We start from the raw sequence: 26,196 nt of genomic DNA, 5'->3' as shown, positions 1-26,196 counted from the left end.
ATTTATTAGTCCTTTTACTTTTGATCCCTGTGTATCCTTCACCGATTCTTTGTGAGGAGCTTTTCAGCTTTAAGTTCAAAGATCAGACATCTTTACAGAGAAAATTGGATTATCCAGTGATTTTTTATTTTTCTGGATTTCATTGTTGTCTGGATTCTGAAATCTAGCTGGAATTTGGTGCAGTGATATGAATTGAAAACAATAGTTTTTATTAGAGATGCTTTGGTTCCAGACTCGTACAGATGGTCACTGTTGTGAAGTGACTGGATGGACAGTTGTCTCTACTCTCCGTCAAATCTATCCAAGGCCCTAAACCTGAGCCCGTAAAAAGGCAAACCACATTCCTAGATTATAGATATATATCTGTAAAAAAGCAGGGAGAAACAGGACTTTCCTGAGTAATTAATGGTAATGAAGAAGAGGCCCAGCGAACTATTCTGAGAAATGAGAAGGTTGGTTGGTTTAGACTCTGAATATCTTGGACTGCACCCTGCAGGTTTTGGTCTTTTATTGCTTCTGAGTTGGTTTTTAGGGTGTGAATTTTTTCTTGGAGGAGGTGAGTTTTAGTGTGTGACATTAATAAAAGAGCGGATCGTAGGAGATATGGAAAGCAAAAAAACATTGTCTTTCTCACATACACAGATCCCTAAGGAATGAAGAGGCATACCCAGCAGCATTTTTTGCTGAAACTAATTCTTTTTGTTTAGTTTAAAGGGTCTTGATCGTTTTGTTTTTTTTTAAGGGAGCTTTTCAGACAGAGAGAGAGAGAGTAGAATATAGATTGACGAGAGTTACTTGGCTTCATGAATATGTTTCTTCCATGAGCATCGGTGGCTGAGTGCTGTTGCTGCTACGAAACAAAAGAACCAGTTTTCAGAGGAAGGGGAAGCCAGATATCTTGGAATGATTAGTTAATTTCTCCCAATGATTGAGTTGCCTAGCAGCACGAGAGATCCTGCTACGAATCTCAAGTAGTGGGGAAGGGTCGTGAGACACCGGAGAGAAAGAGAGGACGATGAAGTCCATGAATAATGATAACAGCAACGCCAATGCCAACAACTGGTTAGGTTTCTCTCTCTCGCCCCACATGAACATCGAGTTTCGTCCAGAAGCCCAGCATCATCATCATCATCATCATCACCACCCTAATCATAGTCAATCACAGCCTCCCGCTGCCGCTATTTCTCCTGCAGCTCCAACCAGCTACTTCCTTCCTTCAGCTCCTCACTTGAACAACTCCGGAATCTGTTATGATGGAGACAGTTGCGGATTCTACTCTCACTTGCCCATAATGCCACTCAAGTCTGATGGTTCTCTTTGTATAATGGAAGCTTTAACCAGGTCTCAAACTGAAGGTCTGCCCCTCTCTCTCTCTCTTGGGTTCTTCTCTAAGCTCTCTTTATCGAACCACTGTTTCTGAAACCCCATTAACAAATTTTTTTTTTTTTGATAATCTTCCTCTTCTTGTTTGTGTCAAGGAATGGTGCCAACTTCATCCCCCAAACTTGAAGACTTTTTAGGTGTTGCATCAATGGGAAACCATCACTACGGAAGTAACGAAAGAGAAGCTATGGCTCTCAGCTTGGACAGCATGTATTACCAGCAAAACACTGAACCTGATACTAACCGACACAACTTTCTCCAACAACCGTTGAGGCAGCAAACGCAACAGATTCAGGTTCAACAGCACCCATATTACTCTGGATTGCCTGGCCATGAGATTTTCCATACTACACTAGGGGAGGAACCGAAGGAAGCACGCCTTGCAGATTGCAGACTTCAGCTCCCTCCAATGGCAGAGGATGCAATACCAGGTCTGAAAAGTTGGGTTGCCAGACAATATTCAGCCAACCAGACATTGGAACGTAAAATGACCGGCTGCATTAGTGAAGATGGAGCAGGAAGTTCGACTGTTGGTCCGATGGGCTATGGTGATTTGCAGCCTCTGAGCTTGTCCATGAGCCCTGGTTCTCAGTCTAGCTGTGTGACAGCCCCACAACAGATTTCTCCACCCGGAACAGAATCAGTGGTCATGGAAACAAAGAAGAGAGGTTCGGGAAAGATGGGACAGAAGCAACCTGTTCATCGGAAGTCCATCGACACGTTTGGACAGCGAACTTCTCAGTATAGAGGCGTTACAAGGTCAGCCAAACTCGTTTTCTTGGGTAATCGTTTAGTTCGTCTTCGCGCTTAAACCTTGTTTACGTGGGTATCTTTTTCAGGCATAGATGGACAGGTAGATATGAAGCCCATCTATGGGATAATAGTAGCAAGAAGGAAGGGCAGACCAGGAAAGGAAGGCAAGGTTTGTAAGATCGAAAGAAAAGAAGAAAAAAAACCCTTTTTTTTCCGCTCTGCTATTCTTTGAATTTCTAGTCTTGGCCATATTAATGATATAAATTTTCGTTTGTTGATGGGGATCCCATTGCTATCAAATGATGCTCTTCAGTTTATCTGGGTAAGCCTCTCTCATGATGTGGGAAAAGTTTTAATTATTGGAGTTAATTCTTTGTCTGAGTTCGAAACTTTTGAACCATGGGTTTATGCAGGGGGTTATGATATGGAAGAGAAAGCAGCCAGAGCTTATGATCTAGCGGCGCTTAAGTATTGGGGTCCTTCGACCCACATTAATTTCCCAGTATGGTTCAGTTTCTGTCGTGCAGGAAATCTGAGGTAATTAGTTCATGTATTGTTTCGATGATTAAACCGGTTATCTTCCATTGCTTTTGTAGCTCGAAAATTATCAGGATCAACTTGAAGAAATGAAGAACATGAGCAGGCAAGAATACGTCGCTCACTTAAGAAGGTAACATTCGTTTTAGCTTGCTTGCCTTTCCATTTTTCCTTGTTCATATTTTGAATTTCATTTTCAAAACGTTCAGGAAAAGCAGCGGTTTTTCGAGGGGGGCTTCCATGTACCGCGGAGTAACAAGGTTTTTTTTTTCGTTTCTCTAAAATCCATTGCGTGTTTCTGGGTTGATGAAGTTCATTTGGTTCGAGTATTCTGCTTCTTTTTTCAGACATCATCAGCATGGAAGGTGGCAAGCTCGGATTGGCAGGGTTGCAGGAAACAAAGACCTTTATCTTGGAACATTTAGTGAGTTTTGAAAGTTGAAATTTCTGAATCTAAGTTGTTCCTTGACTTGATTCTTTTTAGTTTTGGCTTGTAATTCTTTCAATTATCCAAAGCTGACCCAGGAGCAGAAAATGCTCTTGAAGCACGCGTTAAAAGGGTTTCTTTTAAATTCTCTTTTCCAAACCATAAGCTCCGACATCTCCACAAGACTGTCTTTTTGGTCGTCGGTGTTGCTTTATCAATAAGGCTGTTGGTTACCCACTTTAGGGTAATAGTACAAATGCTGATTTTTAGCTAAGCTGAGGCTTTTCTTTGAGTAAGGCTTTAAATTAAAGGTAGTTTCGTTCTCGCTAAACGCATTTTCTAACCTGACTATCGGATTTTAGGCACCCAAGAAGAAGCTGCTGAGGCATATGACATCGCAGCAATCAAGTTCCGAGGAGTGAATGCAGTCACCAACTTTGATATCACCAGATATGACGTTGAACGAATCACAGCGAGCAATACATTGCTTGCTGGAGAGCTTGCCAAGCGAAACAAAGACGCAGAACCGAAAGAGTTTATTGATCACCCAGCCTCGGCTCAGAACAACATTGCAGAGGTTGGTAGCCTGGAAGAGAAAAGTGGGGGCTCATCAGATTGGAAGGTTGTAATGTATCAGTCCTCAGACCAACCAAACAATAGCCCTTGTGTTGATTCAATTGAACAGAAATCCATGAATTACCGGAACCCGTCATTCTCTGGAGCTCTACATGATCTGATTGGAGTTGATCATGGAGTGGATGACTCGGTCAAGCAAGGAACCTACTTTTCCAATGCATCTTCTCTGGTAAGCAGCTTAAGCAGTTCCAGAGAAGGCAGCCCGGATAGAAGTGGGCTTCCTATGGTTTTTGCCAAATCCGCGGTTGAAGCGAAGCTCATTAGCCCTGCCACCACCATGAATACTTGGATTCCATCAACCCAGCTGAGGCCAGCAATCGCAATGGCCCATATGCCCGTCTTCGCAGCGTGGTCAGATACCTAAGGAGCATTCGCTGGTTTGATAAAAATTACACTGTCATCGACGGAAGCATGGAAAAGAAAGCTGGAGCAACGAAGACGTGTAGGGATTTTTTCTGGCTGTAGCCTGTAGGTGGATGAAATTTTCAATCAAAAGAAGGTCTAAGGTGGGACATGAATTTGTCTAGCGAAAGCTTGAAAACTATAATTACTCGGGGGTTCCTTCTCGACCAATGTTGGGATGAAAGATTTTCCATAGTTGGTTAAACCCAGCAAGTAATGATTGTGTTCTCACTGTTCTGTGGAATGATTTCGGTAATATGAGGGTGGAGGATGACCTATCTATGTTCAAATCTCCACTCCTTTTTCCCCAAAAAAAAGGTAGCAGACATTCCCTCTCATCATGCAAAAGGGGTTTTAGATAGATTCCCTCAAATGAATGGTCAAGTATTCAATTCATTAATAAGCTTTTTGCTTTAATGGTTTTAGTCGATCTACTTTCACTTCTCCTTTTATGTTTAAAAGCCTTTAAAGCCATTACCAAAACTAAAAAAAAAGAAAAAGCCAACCACTTCTGGACCATAGTCTAGAGATCGACCATGGTTGAAGGAAATCGCATCGGTTCGGCTGATTCGTCTTAGTACTACTGGTAGGGGTTTATCATGTCTCAGTTGGCATTTTGGTAAGGTACAGTCCATATATGGGTTCATTGATAAAAGCTATCTTGAGTTCATAGGAGGATAATAACCTTTGTTACCGAAGATGCAATGAAATTCTCCTACCAAAGTTTCATGGGTTCCCATATCCTATACTACCCAACTAATTAGTCTATCTCTGAGCTGCTAATGTAAATTAATAATGCCCTTCAAATCCAATCCTTCTTGTAAAGAATAGAATATATACAGAACATCAAGTCCTTGGAAGTACCATGGTTTATACCTTTGTAAAGGAGAAGATGAAAAAGCTTGAATAGCACAGAAGTCAAATAAATTTGTAGGCTGTAAAGCAGAAGATAGAGGAGATTGACAAGGGCAGCGCCAAATATAGACTCTAGAGTGAAACAACGCTCAAAGATTTATTTGGGGTTGACAAGATCGTGAATTTGGTTGCGCATGGAGCCTGAAGAAGTATATGGAGGCAGCAACTGGTGCGTGGGCCATTCAATAATCATGGAGTTGCACTACAGCTTAAAAGATATGAAGAACAGAAGAACCCATGTTCACATCCAAACAATCCAAAATAAAAGAAAGAAATTCTATAAACTTTGATTAGACAAGGAATAAAGGTAAGCAAACCAGTAGCTACAAGATCACGCCAATATTAATTGAAAAATGAAAGGTTCACAGCAGACAGCACACACACAGGGGGAAGGAATGAGAAGGTCAAAAAGGGTTTGCAAGTTGCAACAATCAAGGAAAAGATTGCTTCGGTGAAGTTGTGATCAACTACACGCGCGAGAGTTTAGAAAAAACGAGTAGAGTAGAGACGCCCTGATCCGACTGGATCAGAGTGTAAGTGTGTGTGTAGAGAAGGAAGAAGCAGGAAAACAAGTTCAAGTTTTGGAAGAAGTGACCCCACCCCACCCCACCCCACACTCACACTGGAATATTCATGCCAATTTTACAGCCTGGGTACGGGAGGCGCCACGAGAAAGAGGGGAGACATGTCAACGTCACAAATCTAATCCCGCGATCCCATCCTCTCTGTGCTCGCTGCTCTCTGCTCTCTGCTCTCCAGTCTCTCGTGAGGGTGGTAGCAGAGTTGTTGGGCTGGCTGGGCATGGGTTGGCTTGGCTTGGCTTGGCTTGGTGGGGTTCATATCAATTATCACATAATAAGTTAGAGATATTTCAGATTAGATTAGATTAGATGGCCTGGCCTTCTCAGTCCCCTCTCCAGCGAATTAATTGTTAGGACTTCCATTGGGAGATATCGTATCTTCCTCTTTCTATGTGATTTCGTTGACCTGACGGATCTTTGACCATTTTACAGCTATATATCACCAGATCAACTCGATCCATCAATCTAACTCTTTAACTCCTCCCCGTAATCAATGCTGGTTCTGTCGCCCACGTACCCCTAGGCCGGCCCCAGCCCTAGCCCTGGGTCGTCAGTGTCACATAGACACCAGAGTCCACCTTTCTATTATTTTAAAACGGTGGAGTTAGCGCAAAGCGTGCTCAGAGGAGAGTTTGAAAAATGGTTACATACATCTCTTCCCTTCTCCAAGTTCTCTCACCTGCAATCTTTTTAATCCTGAGGCGGGGTTAGAAATTAGAATTGGAAATTGCAGACCAAGGTGATTCTAAGCCAGTAATGGGTCTCCAGTACAGTGTTCCACTCCCCCTTCATTTTTGAATTGTGATAAAATTAACCAAACATTAGAAAGTAAATAACTTGATTTCTCATTATGAATAACTGGACAATAATCAGGCCCAAGACAATGTCAATTATGGGCCAACCAACCTCAGCCCAGCCCAATCAGAGTGGTGCAGGGCAAGCCTGGGTTGGGCCGAGCCCAACAAGATTCAGCTAGTGATTGATTTCCCATTGCAACCTTTTTTTATGCTATGGGGCCATGGGGCCATGGGGGTTATAAACTTTTAATGCCATTGCAACCATGAATGAATCATGGCAATGAAAATTTACATGATCCTTATATTTAAAACCCTCTTCTTCATTGACTCCCGATCACGGGCAATATTAATTGGAACTTGGAAGTCGCACCTTATGGCCTCGTCGCATACGTTGTCATCGCCCTCTTTCATCTCTTGCTTCCCTCGCTTGAATCCTTGTATCAGCTATGAATATAATCCCCATCCCTCTCTTCGTTTTGTGATTCCTCCACTCCGTTATCGTATTCGAACTTCTGCTAAATTTTCCAATTATTCACAGGTACTCCTCTCCTTCGCCCACTTCACTTTATGCGTGTGTTTATGTGTGCATAAGGAAGATAATGCATCTTCTTGTGGTTTTAATCTGCGGTAGACGTTGGAAAGGTCAAATTGAAAGACTTTTTGAATTTTGATGACCTAGGAAGCTAGTAATGTGATCGGCAAGCCGCGCCATTGGGGTACCAGTACCATCGTTGCCAACTATTATGTCGATGACAATTCGGATGACGATGACGACGATGCTGACAAAGACCGCAGCTTGGATTTACTTGTTCGATTCGTCCATAGTATGTTCCGCAAGATCTCCAGGCGAGCCAGGAAAGCCATCCGATCTGTCCTCCCTCTCTCTATTCCTACTAATTTGGTTAGCCTTCCACTGACTTGAACTTCTTTCCCTGCTTCCTCCTTCTGTTATAATTGCTACTATTCTATTATTGATTGTTGATCACAAGCATTTCAATCTCTCTTAATTTCGGTTGTGCTATCAATAACTTGATTCTGTCATGTATAATATTTTAAACTTGCAATTGAAATGAATTTTTCGGGTAGAAGCTTTTTAAACAAGTTGGGAGTTGGGGCAGAAAACATTGCCAACCCTTGAGGAAATTCTCATGACCAGGAGACATGATAAGCCAGACAATTTGTGTGATTTGTATTTGTATTTTTCTACCTGAATTCGGCGGGACTAATTTTAGGAAGCTCACTCAATGAAAACAGTAACCTATGTATGCTACCACGGAGTAGGATTTGGGGATTCACTGGGTATACAACATATTTATGATTTATTTTTCTTTAATTTACTCCATGTTTTATATGGGTATGGTTAATTCTAAGCGTTATTAAACACATTGATTTTTTTGGGCATTTGTGTGATCTGATTATTTCTGTTCAGCTTCAATTTAAGTTTAGTGGAAGATTGGTCTAAAACTCTTTATTGTCTGGATACATATATCACCCATCGTATTATTTCCGTGACAATTTACATGAATCATCTCGGCTATATGGCACACCATGTAAGGGATTTTCGGCGTGTCTGTATTTTTTAAAATCAATGGAGGCTTGGTGTAAAAATTCCAATCACTGAATTGATAGGACAATGCTAACTAGCAGTTTGTAAGAGTTATTGGCCTAATAGTTATCTTGCCAGTATGATTTTAACTTACTTTTGAAAGCATTGAACAAAAATGATATAATATTTGTGTCATATTGGGAGTCTTTTTTGCTTTACTTACTGAGTTAAGGAGGATTTGCATGCATTGTCCACAAATTGGCATCCAAGTAATCTGCCTGTTTGGCAGATATTTAGGGATTAGGCTGGGTTGAGACAAGCTTATTTTGATAGATAGTCAAAGAAACTCAAGCCCTATTTATATACTTGTGTATTATGCTAGTTGATGTTGTATGTATGCGTGCGTTTTTATGGTAATGATGCTCTTATCCAGTAGCCAATAGATTTAATTTCCTGCCCCTTTTGCCTTGAAGCCGAAACCATGCCCCACCTCTTCTTTATTTTCCAAGTGCATCTGGACCCTGGCCTTCTCCTCGAGCTGGACCTGATCCAGATGCTGTCAACCCTTAGCTGCCGTGACTAGCTGATTAGACTCCTCTTTTGAGGGATCGGCAATTGTTGACACTACTGGGAAGCTCTTGATTGGTGCTTGCATCTCCCAAATTCGGATGGAGCGAAATATTCGTATATGGACTCACAAATCTAGATCCTGAGATCAGATTTTGAAAGCCATTTGCAAGGATGTAAGGTCCAAGATCTCCCTTTTACATCCCAAACCCTTGTAGATAACCCAAGGGACAGGCACATTGTTCTTACCTAGGACATAAATACTTCTCTTTTGTAACTCTTTGGGTCTTCTTAGATTGGGCCCCTTCCCTCTCCCCCCTCCCCCTCCCTCACTTGTGTTTTCTTTCCCTGTGGGATGTTTTAATATATTTATTCATCCTTCCGAACAAAATTATTTATTTTATAAGGAGACTTCAAGGACACACTTTTTCTACTCTTCTTATGTCTAAGCTCGGTAAATCTTTTTATAAAGAATCTTTTTGGTCTTTTTGGGCTTGTTCCGAGTCTTTTTAGTTTGTTGGAGACATCTACTCTTTAAGCTCAACATCAGCATCACAATCTTCTTCATCTCATTCCTCACATGCTAGATTGGTTTTCCTCTGAGGAAAGGATACACAATGTGTTTGAGGGTGTAGAGCCAGAGATGACTATGAAATTATTTGGGAATACTTGGCTTTGATTATTTCTGGAGCTACTTTTGGAAAACTCTCATGTTGTTTCATGCAATTCTGCAGCTTTCAACTGGTTTTTGGTGATCGAGGACTGGTCTCAAGCAGATTAAGGTTTTTTCATGTTCCGGTGCATGTCACTTGGGGGGAAAAGAAGTTTTTTGGGTGCCCAGGGCACCTGTCCATGTATTTGCTTCAACCACTAGTATAACATTTTCCCCCTTTCGCTTTGAGCTGGAGAAGAGAAGGGGGGGGGGGGGGATGACAAATGGTATAGCAATACTTGTAAATCATTTTGACAATTTGGGTGGAGGTCCTTGGTAAATTGGCACATCCTTCTTGAATAACCCAAGTAAAGAGTCAGTTTGCCATATTCCTTGTCAGCTTTGCTGCTGTAAACCCAAGAAATCATCTGAATACTCCCTGTTACATTTCCTTTTTTAGTTTTCTGGTTACAAGAGCTATTCTACTGTACTTCCCAGACCCTGCAGTAATGGGAACCTTGTACATTGGGATGCTTCTTCTTCCTCTAACTATTCTACTTACCTTGTTACATAAATACCCAACACGATGCCGTGTGTAATATGCTTCTCTTCATGAGTCTGACCATGCAATGTTTGCTCAATACAGGTGGGATTTTCTGTCAATGGGGTTATAATATTGGCATTCTTGTGGATTTTGAAGGCATTCCTTGAGGTAACATATTGTTATCAGGAATTACACGCATTTTCACAAGAAAGACTTCTCTTATTGCTACATTAGCTGCATAAGGCCCTTGGAACACTTCCTTTTGCATGCATGCACAGTTTGTTATATTACATTGTTTATATTCTGTTGGCCTTGCTGATTGAAGGTCAGAATCTTAGTGCTGTTTGGAGGAGTCTTATTGTTGAAAATGAGTGCAATCCCACCAAATAGCTCGTACACATATGATTTGCTTTTATCTTATTATTTCTTGGGGTTAGGGATCATTGGTTTGGGGGTTCAGAGGAGGGTAAAGGTTTGATATCCATAAATATAATAGAGTAAAAAGGGAATGACCTTATTATACACTCTACATCATCATCCCAAGATGCAATGTAAGAGAAAATAGGGAAAGAGGGACCAGTAGCATTCTTCCAAGCTAGATTCGTTTCTATTGCCATAAAGACCTTTCTTTTTCTTTTTTTTTTTTTTTTTTTTTGTGGGGGGGGGGGGGGGGGGGGGTGGGAGGTTCCATGATGCAAGTGGGAGGGATTAAGTGACCCAATTTAAGCCTGTTGTATTGGGATCTTCATTCCAAATTATAATTTGAATAGGGCAAATGGAAGGAATCAAGAATTAACTAAAGCGGAAACTTCAAGGTTATATGAAACTTATTAGGATTTCATGAAGAGAAACTTGATACCTTGAAGACCACATAGGTTTGAAATCTGTTCAAAATATCCAATGGAGAAACCTTGAGGCAAAGGGAATAGAGAATTTCCCAAGGTTTGTTACATGGATCAATCTTGGAGTCAACTTTGGATAGTTTTCTGTGAATAGAAGATATGACGTACCATATATTAAAGAATATATATTCGAGCAGAGAGTTATGAATTTAGGGAAGATAATAAAAGACAGAGTTGCAGATAACAGAATTGGATGAGAATTTAGGGAAGGTGATGCTTGTTTCCAATGAGCTGCTCCAGAATTAAAACATAATAGAGGACTGAACAGACAGAAGAAGAGAAATTGTTGGGAAGAAGACAATAGAAAATACATGTTAGCCACAGCTGGCAAATAATGCAATAGATGACATTGAACTAGGGAAACCAGTAAGAGATCGACTGCATCTAGGCTCAACACAGTAAGGATGAACTAATTGTATTTGACTGAAACTTCTATTGCTTTTCCCCCATTTATGTTATACATACAAAAATAATATATAAGAGGATAGAAAGGAAATGGGGGTAGGATAGTAGTGATGTTGGTCAAAATATGAAAGAGAATATGTCCAAAATACTGTTTACGAACACTGTTCAAAACAGTGTCACAGCTTCATATGCCTTACGTGGGGTGCTTTATAGACAATCTTGTGGGCCTATCAAGTGGATAAAGATCCAATTATAGTGCTGTGATAGTTTAGTTTCCATTGTCAGTTTTAGAAAGTATATTTTAATACATTACAGTAGAATCTCAAGTAATTCTGGATTTCAGTCTGCATTTTGATGTTTTGGTAGCTAGATTAATAGGATGTTTCTAATTTAGTTGCTTACCTTTTGTTTTGTAGTTTCTATTTTTGAGATGTTCTTTTTTGTAAAGCCTGGAACAAGCTGTAAATAGGCTCCATCAGTCGTACCATAATGAAGAGTTCTTCATTACATTCTATTGATTGTTTGCAAGTGTTTGGTTTGAGAAAGACTCATTTCAACAGCTAAGAGCCAATGGGTAAGAGGCTCAAGCCTGAGATAATCTGCTCTCCTTAATCCACTTTCTTCATTACCAACTAGACTGGCTACTTCCTCTATTCTTGATATAAAGCTCTTAGCTATACCTTGTTACAACAACTTATACTGCTCTACCCTATGATTAATAGAATGATAAACTCACTTCTATATTTGATGATCCTTGATTTGTCGTACACAGATGAACTATATAAAATGTTATCTGAGTGCTCTTTATTGTAGTCATTAAGTTGGAGGAGTTTAACTTCTATTCTCAGACGGGAATAGAATGGTGCCAAAACAAAGGGTTTTTGGAAAACTTCTTTCAATGAGGAAATCACCGCATGGAAGTGAGTGCAGTGCTTAAGTGTTTGTGGAGCTAAAGGAGGCCTCAAAAGCAATCCCTGTGAAAGGACAACAGCCAAGAGGTAAAATTGAAGTGAGAAAATGAATTTATGCAGTTACACTGTGGATACAATTCAACTCAACTCCAATTTAATTATTGCAATAAAGGGGGATGTAGGTAGCAGTTTATATAGTGACTCTGTGTAGGCCATATCATTAATTATGAAAGTGTGATTAATTGCAGGGAGCAGCAATATAATCGTCCATGCTTTGATACCCTCATTCACTTCAAGTTCTGGATTGATATAGCACCTGCCCCCAATTCTTCTTCCTCTGATAGATAGTAGCTTCCCTTTTCATGGGGTTTTGTTACCCCAGAGAGGTTAAAACCTGATCTGACTTCATCTTTCCTCTCTTAACTGTAGCTTTTCTGCCCTTACTAATTACTGAAAGGATTATCCCCATGGTTTGCTGGCAAATACAAGCTTACTGAAAGGATTTAACTCTTAAATAAGGAACCTTAAACTCCACGAGGTTACTGCTGTGATGGCTTCACTGGGAGCAACTGCAGTTGTTCAGGGGTTGGAGAAGAGTTAGGAACCTGGATTGAGGAGAATAGGTACAATGATGGGAAATCCAGAGTCGATTCACTGAAAGCAACTGCAGCAATGGGCGTCCAGGGTTTGGAGAAGAGCTGTTTTAGCATTGGGAAACTGAGTTAGGAAGTATAGGTACGGGCAGGGGAAATCCAAAGTTAATCCATACCAAAAGACGGCCGCTGATACAGAACTTCCCTTGAACGATCTAGAGCCCCACTCCCACAAAATAGGATTCTGCACAGATGAAACTGAAGTCATTTTGTAGGTTCTCTCTTCTGAAATACTGCTCGAGCCTGAAGCAAGAGCATTAAACGCTGAGGACAATCTCTAATTAGTTTCTGCTTCTTCAAGAGCTTGGCTTGGGGCATTCGTATCAGGCCTTCAAAGCGTTAACCTGCTCTGGCGGTGAAGATGATTTTTTTTAATTGAAAGAAGTGTAATGTGATGAATAATTCATAATGTAATTGTTATTTGTTTCAAATGTTTACCATATTTATAGGAGATGAAGGTTGTACTTAATTTCCCCCCATCAATCCTCTGAACAATTGCCATTAAAAGCAAAGACATCCCAACTCTAAATGGTAAAGAGGGTTCTTTTCATCAATCCTCTGAACTGATGCCTCACTGCTTTCTATCTTATTTCTTTTTTCATTATCATCTTCTTCTTCTCTGATTCTATTTGGTTGTTTCATAATTTCCACTGAGCTTTTATGAGTAATCCAGCGTATGTCTCGATTTGTTGGTTAAGACAGCATTAGGTCTAGGGAGGGAGAAAGTTTAAACAAAAACCACAGAGAAATTGGGAGATTTAGGTTTGGATGAATCCTGTTTTGTTACCTGGGTAGGTATAGGTTAAAACTAGTTTAACTCTATAGTTTTCAAACTTAAAGAGTTGATCAGCTTAATCTCAGCCATCAATTTGGCATTTTCCAGGCGTCACATTCTGCTGCTGCACTGCAATGTACAGCAGAGAGATCTGCACAGACTTGTAAAACTATATCAGCTGGTTTTAGAACCCATGCTTGACTTGAGGCTCAAGATGTGAGCTTAGCATGTATTTCAAGCGCTGCATCCATTATTTCTACATGCTAGACACCTGAGTGCTTCAATTGATATTATCTCTGGAATCTTTGTCGTTCATGGTTGTTCAGTGGGTCAGTTCTGTCATAAATTAGATGGTTGCATCTTTGTCATAAGTTTTCTTTCTTCAGATTGTAAATTGAAAGAAATGTTATTGCATTTGATTGAGATGCATCTTTCCCATTTCTTTGGTGAAGCGCATGTTCGTTTATAATCCTTTTGTTGTCTTTCATCAGGTGGTCTGCACAATTGGAAGTTTGGTTTTCTTAAGCATCTTGCTTGTCCGTGGGGTTTGGTCTGGTGTATCCCATTTACAGGAAAACCGCAACTATAACACTATCAATACTGATGACCAGTCCCACACATGGACTGGTGCACAACCTGTGACTTAGTTTGTTTCATTGCTTTGTAGCATCCAAGAACAAGAATTATGCGTGGAGGATGACCCAGAATAGCAGTCTTTCTGATGTCGAAGGTAACATCTTTACCGGAGGTGTAACGAGAAGGAGCAATGAACCAACAAATCATTTGTATCTTGATGATTGTTGGAGATACAGAAAACTGGGGTAATTATTCACAGGAAGCCCGAAACGGTCAGTTGAGACTTAATCCTAACCATAAAAGTAGAGAAAAATGGAATGTATTTCATTGGTAGTTTCAACTTAAGCATTAAGGCCCCGAATGATGTATAACATGAAACTTGAAAATTTTGGCTGTCTCTCGTTCTTCTAACGGTGAAGTGAATTTGAATCACCTGATACTCTGGTAGGCATATTTGCCGTATCAGATCTGGTAAGTTTCTCATCGGTGATTTTAGGCGAAATCTTGGCAATTAAAGGAGGACTCCTCTGTGCAGCGCAGAAGGGTTTTACAGAGTGCATTGAGAGTGATTGCTTCAGCTTGGTAGACATGCTTGATGACCCTACCATTCCACCACTGATGGATGTTGAGGAGGTAATTCAGGAAATTCGGCTTATTATGGAAGATTTTTCCTTTGTTGAAACAGTCATTTGTAGGGACGTGAATTATGTCGCGGATGCCCTACCCCGAAAAGCCGTCCATGGCAAGTAGAACAGTTTTGCAATCTTCTGAATCTTTGTAACCAGATGTCTTGTGCAAGGACCTTGCCTTCGTTTTCAATAGGAATCTGGTTTACCTAAAAAAGAAGAAAACACTGAAGTGAATTTCTTAGCCGAGGGGGGCTCATGCTCCATCCATCCACTGGCCTGTTTTGAACTCTCCCATTTTAGGAAAGAGCTTCTCCTCTCTGCATTTGTTGCTTAATAAATTTCTTGCTGTTATGATTAGAAAAAAAAAAAAAAAAAACAAAACAAAAAATCTCCTGTAATAAGTATAGGCTACGCTACCAAAAAAGAGAGAGTATAAGATACGCTTTTGATCTGTTTAGCAGGAAAAGCAAACCTGGTTTATTCTTCTTCCACTTTGGTTACCTTTCTTCTTGTTCTTAAGGATATCATAAACATGCTTGCTAAAGTTATTCATTAATTCATGTCCCTCTGTGTGCCCTTTAGTGATAAATCTAATCGAGAACCCAGATGAGACAAAGCTTAAAAAGCCATTGTCGAGTATAAACCCACCCAACCCAACCCAACTGGACTTCAAGAGAGCGAGAAGAAGATTTTCAAAGCCTTCAATGAAGTTACCAAGGACGTGATTGAGGACATGAGATGAGGGATACGTTTCCCCTTTCTATAAAATTAATATCACTTCATTGGTTCAGGTGGATTTATGATTTTCTGCCTCCGTGTCTCTGTTGGGTTCTTGTTTCTTAACGAACCCAAATCCCATGGACCCTACAATCATATCTATTCTAGGCACCGTTAATCTGTTGTAGATCTGATATCGTACTATTATGTAAATATGGTTAAAGGGTCGTGGTTAGAATTTAATTTCAATAAGGCTTGAAACCAATCCTCTCATCATTTGTCATTGGGTAAGTGAACAAAAACTACGATTTCAACCTTTTTAGAAAAGATAACAATAAACAAACCCGTCAAGACAGTATTAATGGGTTACCAAAAAAAACAAGACAGTATTAAAGAGATAACCAAAGCTGTCCCTAGATCCCCTGGCAGCTTGAATGGTCGTGTGTGGTGCATGTTGAGATACAGTGAATGTCATTTGTTTTTCTGTTGTTGTTGGTACTCACCTCAATAACTTGGATTAATATGATAAGATATTGATATGGATCCCATCTATCTTTTGACTAGTACATTCTATCAATATGGTTTATTGTTATTGGTTGATTGAAAGTTTCTATATGCAGCAGCTAGGTTGTCAAAGTTAAATGGTACAATTTTCTACAGACCAAAAACAAAAAAGGAAAAAAAGAAATTGGTTAGTTCACTTTTCTTTAGACTCACTAACATCCTTATTCTTTTAAGACACTCTTAGACTGTCATTCCTGCTATGTATGTAAGTTTAGTAGTGAATTGATTTTTTTTTACTGGGGGGTGTTGTAAAGCATTGAAAGATCAAATTCAATATTAAATTCCCTTCCTCCTCCCCTTCCCCCAAAAAAAAAGAAAAAAAGAAATAAGAAGATAAGATGCATTGGGATATGATAGCAACACCTTAAACAATGGATGGGGTGGTGGATCTTTGCTACAAAAACTTCTTTTTGATCTTGATGGTCGTGTTATTCATACTCAGCTTAAAAAAAAAATATATATATATTATATATATATATATATATATATATATATATAAAAACTAAGACGGATTTTATATGCAATCGATCTATACTTGACCTTTGACCAAAAAAAATATCTATACTTGACCATTGGATTAGCAGCACACGAAAATCAAGTATTTCTATCCAATGAAGAAGGTACTATTAAGTATGAAATCCCTTGCCTAACTTAAAGTAATTTAAAATCTCCGAGACATGAACGAACCAAAGAACAATTTGAGGGGAGGAAAAAAAAATTTAAGTGATAGGGAATGAAGGGTTGGTAATTTGATATTGGTGGAAGTCTATACCATGCACCGTTGTGTATGAAATTTTTTATTTATTCATTTTCTAATTATAGTTGGACTAGAAACTTGGATCGAGAGAGAACCATGTGTTCCAACATTCTATATATAAAATTTTGGTTACCATGTATATATGTATATAGAAGAGTTGCCGTAAAGGAAAGCTTATCTCTAATTCAAATGCAACCAAGTAGATGAGATAAAGAATTGAATTTGGTAAGTTAGATGACATAAACAAATTGTGTTAGCCGATTCTCAAGAGAACTATGTGGCTAGACCCGTTTTAGTCGTTAAATTTTATTATAACTAAACCTACTTTCATCAGATCAATGTTTAAAAAGGAATAAAATCAAATCCCACCATTAGAAGTTTGAACTTAGAACTGGAGAGTCAAGACGAGACCCAACTGCAGAAGCACCTAATTCCTACACAACAGATGAGCCCATAATCATAATGGCAGGGAACGAATAAGGAGTGGCAATGGCTGCAGATTAGGTCACGAGGGGGAAGAAGAAGACCAAAGACCAAAGACCAAAAGCCAAACCCATATCACTATGAGACTAATCCGATCATTATTATTATTATCATTATTATCAGTCCCCAGTGCCACTGTTGGTACCAATTTCTAGGGAGCTCACACCACAAATCATAATTCATACTTGTGCGATTATGGTATGGTCTATTTTCACTTACTTCAAGTGCGCTTCTGTGCGTGTGTAATAAAAGACTCTCTTGCTTTGCATTTTCCATCGTGTGGGGTGCCAAATACATATTAACATCTTAGTGCCTGGCCAGTTTCCACACTCTTTTGCCTGTTTAATTTCCTCTCACTTTACAAATCAAACTCCTAAAACAGTCTTCCCTTCACTCAGCCCCACATCTCTGCCCCTGCGACCCTCTGCTACTAACTGACGTGCGCCTGCTCAGAGTAGCAGAGAAAGCAGCAGCAGCAGCAACAGCAGGAGGGGGAGGAAGAGGCACAGAGCGAGAGAGGACAACGAAGAAGCTGAACCACTCATCAGGCGAGGGAGGATTCGTCGCATAGGACGGCGAACCAATAAAGATAAACAAATAGTAGATGGAAGCAGAGAGCAACACATACATCTTTTCTTTTATTTCTCTCTGACGAGTCTCTGATAAGAGAGAAGACATCATCAGTTAAAAAAAAAGAAAGAAAAAAAAAATACTAGTTAAAATTACAGGATGGGAAGTTGGATTCCGTTCCTCCTGATGTTGTTGCTAAATTGCGCCAGTTTACCACCGTCCTCATCGGATCCAGAAGACGAAGCCTGTCTTTCCAATCTGAAAGCTTCTCTGCAAGACCCCAACAACAACCTCAGGAACTGGACTAAGACCAACTTTGCCAACGCTTGTAACGGCTTCACCTCCTACCTCCTGGGAGCTACCTGCAACAACGGACGCATCTACAAGCTCTCCCTCTCAAACCTCTCCCTCAGGGGTTCCATCTCCCCTTACCTCTCCAACTGCACCAATCTCCAGGCACTCGACCTCTCCTCCAACTCCCTTTCCGGCCCAATCCCTCCTGATCTTCAATTGCTAGTCAACCTCGCCGTTCTTAACTTCTCATCCAACGCTCTCACTGGGACCATACCCCCACAGCTCGCCTATTGCGCCTACCTCAACGTCATAGATCTTCACGACAATCAACTCACAGGTCCCGTTCCTCAACAGTTGGGGCTTCTTGTAAGGCTCTCTGCTTTCGATGTCTCTTACAATCGCCTCTCTGGTCCGATACCGGCCTCCCTTGGAAACCGTACTGGGAACTTGCCCAGATTCAATGCCAGTTCCTTTGTGGGGAACAAGGACCTCTATGGCTACCCTTTGCCCCCATTGAAGACTAGGAATTTGTCGGTGATGGCCATCGTTGGGATCGGTTTGGGAAGTGGGCTTCTGAGTTTAGTGTTTAGTTTCACCGCCGTCTGTATATGGTTACGGGTTACGGAGCAAGGAATGGCCGCAGAAGAGGGGAAGATCACTCAGCTTATGCCCGACTACTGAAAATGAGAGTCTACATTATTCGTAGCGAAGATGTGATCATTTCGTTCGTTTCAGGTATGATCTCTATGGTCTACCCTCATTTTTGGCACTTAATGAACTGTTAAACAAGTCCCAGGCTTCAGAGTTTGATAGAATCGATGTAAGTTGGGCAAAGCAGTATATAGGTTATCTGGGTTCTTCTTCTTCTTTCTTTCGATTTTAGTGGTATCTTGGTCTTGTTTGGTTGTTGCCAAGGCATTTTTCTCGTTCCTTCTACGGGAAAGTGTATTTTTTTTTTTCTTTCTTTTTCTTGTTCCTGTCTCTCTCTCTCTCTGTGATGGGATTCTGTGGGAAGAGTCAACCACACAAATATGGGCAGTATATATGTAATTTCTTTTGGCCTTGTTACCTTAGTAATTGTGAACATTGTAAACTAATTCCGTTAATGGGAGCAGTTAGAAGTTTCATTACTGATAATCCTCTTTTCTGTTTTGGAAATTTTAACTAATGAACCCGAAGGATGATGCCATTTCATTCTGGAGCTGTTTCCGTTGCAGTTGTTTACTACAGCCTATGGATTTGTAAAAATTTCTTATGATTACGCATACTACAGTACTGTTACAGAATTGAAATTGGAGACTGGAAGACGAGTTCTTTCTCACTTTTCTTTTCTTGTGAGAATGAAATTGGCAGCAACCCAAAGGAGTAGCCCTTCATAATTTTCACTTCACGGATCCATGGGGAAGATAACCGGAGCTCTGAGGCGATCCCCGTGTTTTCCGATAATTGAAGGGCAAAGATGGCGACTCGTGGACGAATTTTGTATCGTACTGAATTAATAAGTAATTGAATCGGCGCCTTGTTCCCCGTTATTATAAAAACTTCTGCATTACTGGACGCAGCTGCAGCAGGGAGAGTTCACATGAACTGAGGAGAGATTGTTATCCTTTCCTGATTCCTACTGCTCATGATGTCATGCAACTAAGCCAGATTCATTGTTTAAAAGATGAGGAATCGGATCGTAAATTGTTGATTCTTAGTCTTTTTTTTTTTTCTTCTTTTTTTAATTCTTGAGCTGACTTTATTTTTATTTCCAAAAAAAAAAAAAAAAGATTTTGATTTTCATGATAAAATAGAGAGTACCAGTCACAAAGGAAATCTATCGGATTGATTATCACGCTATCCGAAGGCTACCGTAGGACTGAAGGAAGGAAGGAAGGAAGGAAGGAAGGAAGGAAGGAAGGAAGGAAGAAAGAAGAGCTTTTTAGCTGTGGGAACTGGGATTGAACTGGGAGAAGATATAGAATTGAGAATTCTATCCTTTTTTTGTGCTTTGGATGAATGATGATAGTGTTCCTGGTTTTCACTTGGAAAGCAGAGTTGGAAAACCTTTTTGACCAACTCGATCTATATCAACCCATGCGCTCAGCAATTAATTTGCCAACAAAATGCCTTCTTTTTCTTTTTGTGTGTTGTTGATCACAGTATTCCTTAAGCTTTGTTGAGATGAGGAATTATTTCATCTTAGACTTTGAGAGCATCATCATTGTGGTGGGCATGGAACCGATAGAGAAGTAATGATGATAACATCAATTTTGTGGATTAGCCTTTTTCTATGTATCTCAAGTTTAAATTTCCCCAGTATTGATCAGTCTTTCGATTAGTTTCTCAAAATGAAAAGAAAATCAAAACCAGTTGCTGAGCTTGAGTTTTGGATTGAAACTGTTGAAATCGAGACGCATAGAGCCCCTTAGTGAGTAAATCAACAAACTGATCATGTGTGGAGAGATACCAAACAAGAAGACCCTAGAAGGAACTTTGTGACTCACAAAATAAAAAACTAAATTTTATCTGTTATCTTTAATATTTATTAGGTTACCTTTTTTGACCATAAAGGATTACGAAGATACTAAGGCTCTTTGGTATCAACCATCTCATTATGCCATAAAATAAAAAGTACAAGAATTCATTTTGGTCAATAATGAAAAATGGTTTGGTGAATTTATCGAAAATAAAAGAAATGGAAAATAAGTTTGGTGTCAAGATAAAAGATTGTTAAAAATGATAGTAAACAAGGAGAAAAGAAGGAAAAAGATGGTGTTATAAAAGAAGTGATTGACTATTTACCCTCATCTTACTATAGAACTTAAGAAACACACAAATGAAGATAATGAAATCATCATAATCCATAATGGACAAAAGTCATATGGATTTTGGAGGTTTTTCTATTATTTTAAATAAAACTAAAATTCAGAATAGATGCCAAACAATTTAAAATAATGAAAATTTCTCATAATTGACAATGATAATTGATACCAAAAAGAGCCTAAGACATGGGCAGCGGCTCATTCTTACTTAATAGACTCCAAAGGTCCAATTACATTATGATTACTATGGTTTGCCACAGAAATACTTTGTTTTTCTTTTTTTTGAAGGATGTTTCACATAGCTTACAAGAGGAGACTTTATATATCAGTAGGAAGAATTGAATTTTTATCTCTTTACTAAGAGGGGTTAGTCATTCGTTAATGATGGAAAATTTACTTTTACGAGAGAAAAATATATATATTTTTTTATATTTAAGATATTAATAATATATATTTAATTGTTTGAGAATTTGAGTAGTTAGAACCTTTAGAACACTGTTGGCATCAGAAGCAATACAGAAACATCTCAAGTCCCAACCAACAGTAATTGTTCCCTTAATAATACCCTTGTTGGTGATGCTACAATAGTAAAAGTCTTGAGAAGGTTGTTAACATGCAATTTTTCGTCAGAATTTTTTTTAGAATCTTGGTTTATAGCTATATTTTGCTATCCAATTATATATTTGATTCAATTTCTACGCCAAAAAAATTATATATTTGATTCAAATGATGACCCATTATTTACTCTAAAATGATGACCTATATCTTGGGTTGGGCCAAGCTCATCTTGAGACCTCAACCCAGGCCCGCTCGCTCCAGCCAAGCCTCAGGCTTGACAATTTGGCCAGCTAAATTCACACGCAAAATTTGGCTCACATAGAATACATGAAACTTGCTTCAGTCTTGCGCTCTCGACAATCTGTCGGATCAATATTCATCTGTCAAGATCAAAATCTCGACTGAAATTTCGCTTGACTGTCTTATGCATTAAACTGAAACAATTTTTAAGAATACATCGAAATCTGCTTAGGGGAGGAAAAAGAAGCAAAAGCATCGTTCAATTATAAAGCCAGACCCTTTTTTTTTTTTTTTTTTTTTGTATAATTTTTGACCTGGTCCTTTTATTCAAGGTTAAAAACAAGATAGGTCCATTTAGTTGCTTAAATTACATGTGGAATGATCAAATATTGGTGTATTACAGTATTACATTAAAAAGAATAAAATTACTAATATACCCTCATTACCCTATTATTAGCAACTATAGAGGTGGGCGAAGGAAATCCCTCCTTCACCTCATTTTCTTTCTTTACTCCGGAAACCCCCCCCCACCAACTGCATAAATGAGTATACTAAAAGGAAAAACCCTTATAACTATTTATAATCAGTTCTGGTACTGACCTAAGAGTCAATCTTTTGTACTGACCTAAGAGTCAAAATATCTAATGGCTAGAACAAAGACCAATACGAAAGAACACACCCCCTATATCTCTTAAACTAGCTCATTTTTCTTCTGCTTTTCAAGTCCATACATGTCATGATATATATATTGAATGAATATTGACTCAAATGGAGATGACCACAATCAAGTTATTTAGTACTAGCTGAGTTCCTTACCAAGTTAACCCCTAGCATTCTTCACATTGATCCTGTTAGGGATTAATAATGTCAACATAACAAAAGAGGGCCTCATTATCAAGACCACTCAAGAAAATCTTCAAATTTGCTGTTTTGTTAAGAATCCCCTGTTTTATACTTTGAATAACTAAACTAAAAAACAAAAAAATTCTTACAAAAGAATGGGTAGCCAATCCCGCAAAATACAAAAAAGAATCAAACGTATCAAATTCTTCCAGAACAACCACACATCCCACTGGCTTTTTCCTTGCCGTTTTATCATGAGTTCTATCTTATCAACATTCTACAGCCTTACAGTTGGTATCTGTACTCCATCCATAATTCTCTCTTCTGTTGCGCTTTTCTTCTGCCTTCCTTGCCTATGTAAATTTCTCGGAGCAGAGACGAGGGACCAAGAACGAACTTCCTAACAACAGCCACTTTCAGTCCTCTCTCCGAGACTCAGCTCCATTAAAATCTTCTAAGTAGCCTCTTATCTCTCTCTCTGTCACTCCAACTCCACGGCCTGCTGCTGCTGCCCACGTCCCTCGGCACCAGTTACCAAGGTCCGGTATATCCCCGAGTAAGTTGCTCAGACTTGTTCGCCAATCAGGTCGAGACCCACCAAGAGAAAAGATATTCCCTGGAATAGCAAAAAGTAGAAATGTATACCCTGCGCCGAAAGCAAGCTTCTTGCAGAGGCGGTCAGCAGAAGGAACGCCAGAGCCAACTCCTTTGTATATATCCTGTTGTGCTTCTTCTTCTTTTTCTTCGTATCATTCTTTTCTTCTTGCTGCTCTTGTCTGCCTAGAGTTTCGTCCCCCTTTCCCATTGCATCCAGATTAGGCACTGAAGCACCACCTTTGTGTAGTAGCTGTTGCTTCTTGGGCTCCTTCTCAACCAGAGACGCAAGATCGCCCTCGGAGGAACGCCCAGACTTCTTGGTGACCACCCACTCGTAAGCACTCCCAAGTTGGAAGAGTCCAGACACCATGGCGTTGAACTTGGTTACTGACATGGTGTTCTCGAACAGAAGGTACGGTACGATGAAGGGGAAGGATTTCGGAGCCGGCATAATATTGAGGAAAGACATTGTTGCTGGGATGTAGCAAACCACCCAAGCCGGGAGCTCTGCTTCTGGTACGAACATCGTCATCGGGAGGATTATGCAGAAGAGGGTGAAAGAATAGAAGGGTAGAATCAGTTTCCTGAGGAGGAAGAAGAGGAAGATGAGGTTGGCTTTCTTCCACATGCTGATCTGCAATCCCAAATTGGAAACCACAAAACAGAACAACCGTGAGCAATCCAAACTCATGAACGTAAGTTGACCTAATTAAGAATTTATGACAACAATCGACCCCAAAAAGAAAAAAAGGAAGAAAGCTGCAATTTTTTACTCATTAAGTCACCTTTGATCGGATAATGTCCGGTAAGCAGAGGCGAAACAATTGCATGGGCCCTGAATGCCACCGATGTTGCTGTTTCCGGTAAGCCTCATAAGATTCTGGTAATTCACACTGACACTGAACAATGGAGAACAAAAAACAAAGGCTATTAATAGATGAACCAGAGCCGAAGAATCATTACGTTCATTGCCATGTTTAGCATCAGGTAGCATATATATATATATATACCTCAACGTCATTGAGATAGATGAATTTCCAGCCATGGAGATGAGCCCGGACGGCAATGTCCATGTCCTCAACGGTGGTCCTTTCCATCCATCCACCTGACTCCTCCAGAGCCTTTATCCTCCACACACCAGCAGTCCCATTGAAGCCGAAGAAATTAAGAAAAACCCCATTCACCTGCTGCTCCACCTCGAAATGGAAAGCCAAGTTTACGTTCTGCAACCTCGTAAGCAGGTTTTCGTCCCTGTTTACGAACGACCACCTGGCCTGAACCAGTGCCAGTTCTTCGTTACCCTGCACGCGAAAACCGTGAAAGCTTTTAATAATCAATTACTAACTAAAATTTATGGGGTACCCATGAACAAGGCAACCGACAGAAAGATAGCAATTTTATTTTCCGTTCTAGTTTCAATGAAACACACAATCAAACACTTAAAGAAAGAAACGGTGCATACCCTGAAATGAGGAACTGTCCTCTTGAGGAAGTCAGGGGTGGGCTGGAAATCAGCATCAAATATGGTAACGAACTCGTAGTCCTTGACGTAGCTGCAATTCATTGCCGACTTGAGGTTTCCTGCTTTGTAACCATCTCTGATGACCCGATGCCTGTAGACGATAGGGACACCCTCCTGCTGCCATTTCTGAACCTCTTCGTTGATCAACAATTGGGTTGTGGGATCATCAGAGTCGTCCAGCACTTGAATAAGCAGGTTCGACCTCGGCCAATCCAAGTTGCAGACGGCACCGATTGATTGTTGGTAAACCTAAAATATAAGCAATTGATAAATCAGACCAAAATTCCACTTGAACAAACAAACAAACAATCAATCAATCGATAAAGTGGGAAAAGGAGTCTAGAAAATTACCTCCTTCTCGTTGCACATGGGAATCTGAACAAGAACCATGGGGAAGTAATCCTGTGCATTGCCGTCGGTGGATTCGATATCACCAACCATTTGTTTAGGGACTGGTTTGATCTTCTTCAATCGGATCCAGAAGAAGCCCAAGCACAGCACTAAGCGGTCAAGGCTCTGAATAAGGAAGAGGACAATACAGACACTGGTGAGGGATTGGAGTGGGGGAGCGAGGTACTCCACCCTGACCATCACCCATTTCGAATATAACCAATCGAAAATCCCGAACGGCGTCGACAATAGGCGTTGCAGATGCAAATCAGAAGCCCCAAAATGCCAACCTTTAAAGTAAGCTGCAATCTCAAAACTCAACAATAATAGGGAGAACCACAAGAAAGCCTTGATAAAAGCATAGATTCGCCTCTTAACTCTAGGATTCTCGTTCTCGATCTCGCTCCCAATGTCGGAATCCGTCTTTCCCGAAGCCAACCGACGCCTTATAGCGGCGGCGATACCCAACATTGCGGAAGCGATTGAGGTGAGACAACCAGCAGCCCTGTGAGCTCTGAGTAGAAGAACCAGAGTGAGTTGTTTCGCGTTCTTCCCTCTAACTTTATCGTTCCCGCCTCTTCCTCCTCCTCCTCCTTCTTCAATGATGAAGTCTCCTTCCAATGGACCTTCTACCTCAACCATGGACCAATTAGGGTTCTCCATCTTCACGACCACCGGCGTTCCACGGTGGTTCTTTTTCGCCCAGAAACCAAACGACGGAGCCATTTACCCCTTCTTCCCTTTACTTTAAATATTTTCCCCTGTGCAATGTGATACGAGAAACCCAACTCACACACAAATTACAAATCAGAAATCACAGTAACGATCTCTCAAAGAGGAGCCCCTTGTTCGAGGGACTGATTAACTCCCGGAGATGTCCGAAGCCACATGACAATCTACCTTCAAAAGCAAACAAAACAGAAGAAATGCAGAACCCAGAGAGTGAGGTGAGCGTGGAATTTACCAAAAACAAGAAGAGTGAGGATGGGGGGAGAGAGAGGTTTGAATCAAGAGACGCGTGGTGGATGTGAGGAAGAGATGGTGGAGCAAAGCGTCTGATGAGGGGCATTTGGAGGTTACGCTGAACTTTATAAGGGGAAGGGTCCCAATAAGACTTGGGTGGATGACTCCAAAATTCTCTTATTCGGTTCCAGCTTGCAACAGAGAGTGCGAGAGAGTGCGAGAGAGAGAGAGAGAGAGAGAGAAGAGCACACAGAGACTGACAGAGAAAGAAAAGAACAGCTCAACACGTCTTCAAGATTT

At 40.2% G+C, this 26,196-nt stretch overlaps 3 protein-coding genes and 1 pseudogene across 4 annotated transcripts; 3 read left to right on the top strand and 1 right to left on the bottom strand.

Annotated features, from left to right (window-relative positions):
- Positions 1–64: 64 nt before the first annotated feature.
- On the top strand, positions 65–4,541 carry LOC149014408 (AP2-like ethylene-responsive transcription factor ANT). The gene is made up of 9 exons (XM_089156461.1): positions 65–1,355; positions 1,479–2,142; positions 2,223–2,305; positions 2,450–2,458; positions 2,550–2,638; positions 2,733–2,806; positions 2,883–2,933; positions 3,021–3,097; positions 3,463–4,541. Exons 1-9 carry the CDS (start codon positions 1,016–1,018, stop codon positions 4,098–4,100), a joined length of 2,025 nt encoding a protein of 674 aa, XP_089012587.1. The 5' UTR covers positions 65–1,015; the 3' UTR covers positions 4,101–4,541.
- A 2,234-nt stretch (positions 4,542–6,775) lies between these two features.
- Positions 6,776–14,958, top strand: LOC149014407 (uncharacterized). Of its 2 annotated transcripts, XM_089156192.1 has the most exons (4): positions 6,776–6,969; positions 7,111–7,332; positions 9,843–9,908; positions 13,878–14,958. In XM_089156192.1, the coding sequence occupies exons 1-4, from the start codon at positions 6,805–6,807 to the stop codon at positions 14,031–14,033; spliced, it is 609 nt and encodes a 202-aa protein (XP_089012318.1). In that variant the 5' UTR covers positions 6,776–6,804; the 3' UTR covers positions 14,034–14,958. The 2 variants fall into 2 exon arrangements, 1 of the variants encoding a protein (XP_089012318.1); XR_016173525.1 differs by lacking the exons at positions 6,776–6,969; positions 13,878–14,958 and adding an exon at positions 11,464–13,870 and having other exon boundaries at positions 7,250–9,908.
- Positions 14,959–17,299: 2,341 nt separating this feature from the next.
- Positions 17,300–20,282, top strand: LOC149014406 (receptor-like protein 44 pseudogene; annotated as a pseudogene).
- A 2,058-nt stretch (positions 20,283–22,340) lies between these two features.
- Positions 22,341–26,196, bottom strand: CSLC12 (Cellulose-synthase-like C12). Its single transcript, XM_089155804.1, has 5 exons — positions 24,895–26,196; positions 24,484–24,792; positions 24,032–24,322; positions 23,807–23,920; positions 22,341–23,655 (listed from the first exon to the last, which is right to left on the bottom strand). Exons 1-5 carry the CDS (start codon positions 25,657–25,659, stop codon positions 22,990–22,992), a joined length of 2,145 nt encoding a protein of 714 aa, XP_089011930.1. The 5' UTR covers positions 25,660–26,196; the 3' UTR covers positions 22,341–22,989.

Source organism: Hakea prostrata, chromosome 5, assembly GCF_041222555.1.
Source record: "Hakea prostrata isolate BN-2017 chromosome 5, UWA_Hpros_2, whole genome shotgun sequence".
Lineage (NCBI taxonomy): Eukaryota > Viridiplantae > Streptophyta > Magnoliopsida > Proteales > Proteaceae > Hakea > Hakea prostrata.
This window is presented reverse-complemented; position numbering and strand designations above follow the sequence as displayed.

Coding starts and splice junctions, on each gene's coding strand:
- LOC149014408 (XM_089156461.1), top strand. CDS start 1,016: ATGAAGTCCATGAATAATGATAACAGCAACGCCAATGCCAACAACTGG. Junction 1,356..1,478: donor AACCAGGTCTCAAACTGAAG/GTCTGCCCCTCT, acceptor GTTTGTGTCAAG/GAATGGTGCCAACTTCATCC. Junction 3,098..3,462: donor CCTTTATCTTGGAACATTTA/GTGAGTTTTGAA, acceptor ATCGGATTTTAG/GCACCCAAGAAGAAGCTGCT.
- CSLC12 (XM_089155804.1), bottom strand. CDS start 25,659: ATGGCTCCGTCGTTTGGTTTCTGGGCGAAAAAGAACCACCGTGGAACG. Junction 24,793..24,894: donor CCATGTGCAACGAGAAGGAG/GTAATTTTCTAG, acceptor CTTATATTTTAG/GTTTACCAACAATCAATCGG. Junction 24,323..24,483: donor GGACAGTTCCTCATTTCAGG/GTATGCACCGTT, acceptor TTTCGCGTGCAG/GGTAACGAAGAACTGGCACT.
- LOC149014407 (XM_089156192.1), top strand. CDS start 6,805: ATGGCCTCGTCGCATACGTTGTCATCGCCCTCTTTCATCTCTTGCTTC. Junction 6,970..7,110: donor AATTTTCCAATTATTCACAG/GTACTCCTCTCC, acceptor TTGATGACCTAG/GAAGCTAGTAATGTGATCGG. Junction 9,909..13,877: donor TTTTGAAGGCATTCCTTGAG/GTAACATATTGT, acceptor GTCTTTCATCAG/GTGGTCTGCACAATTGGAAG.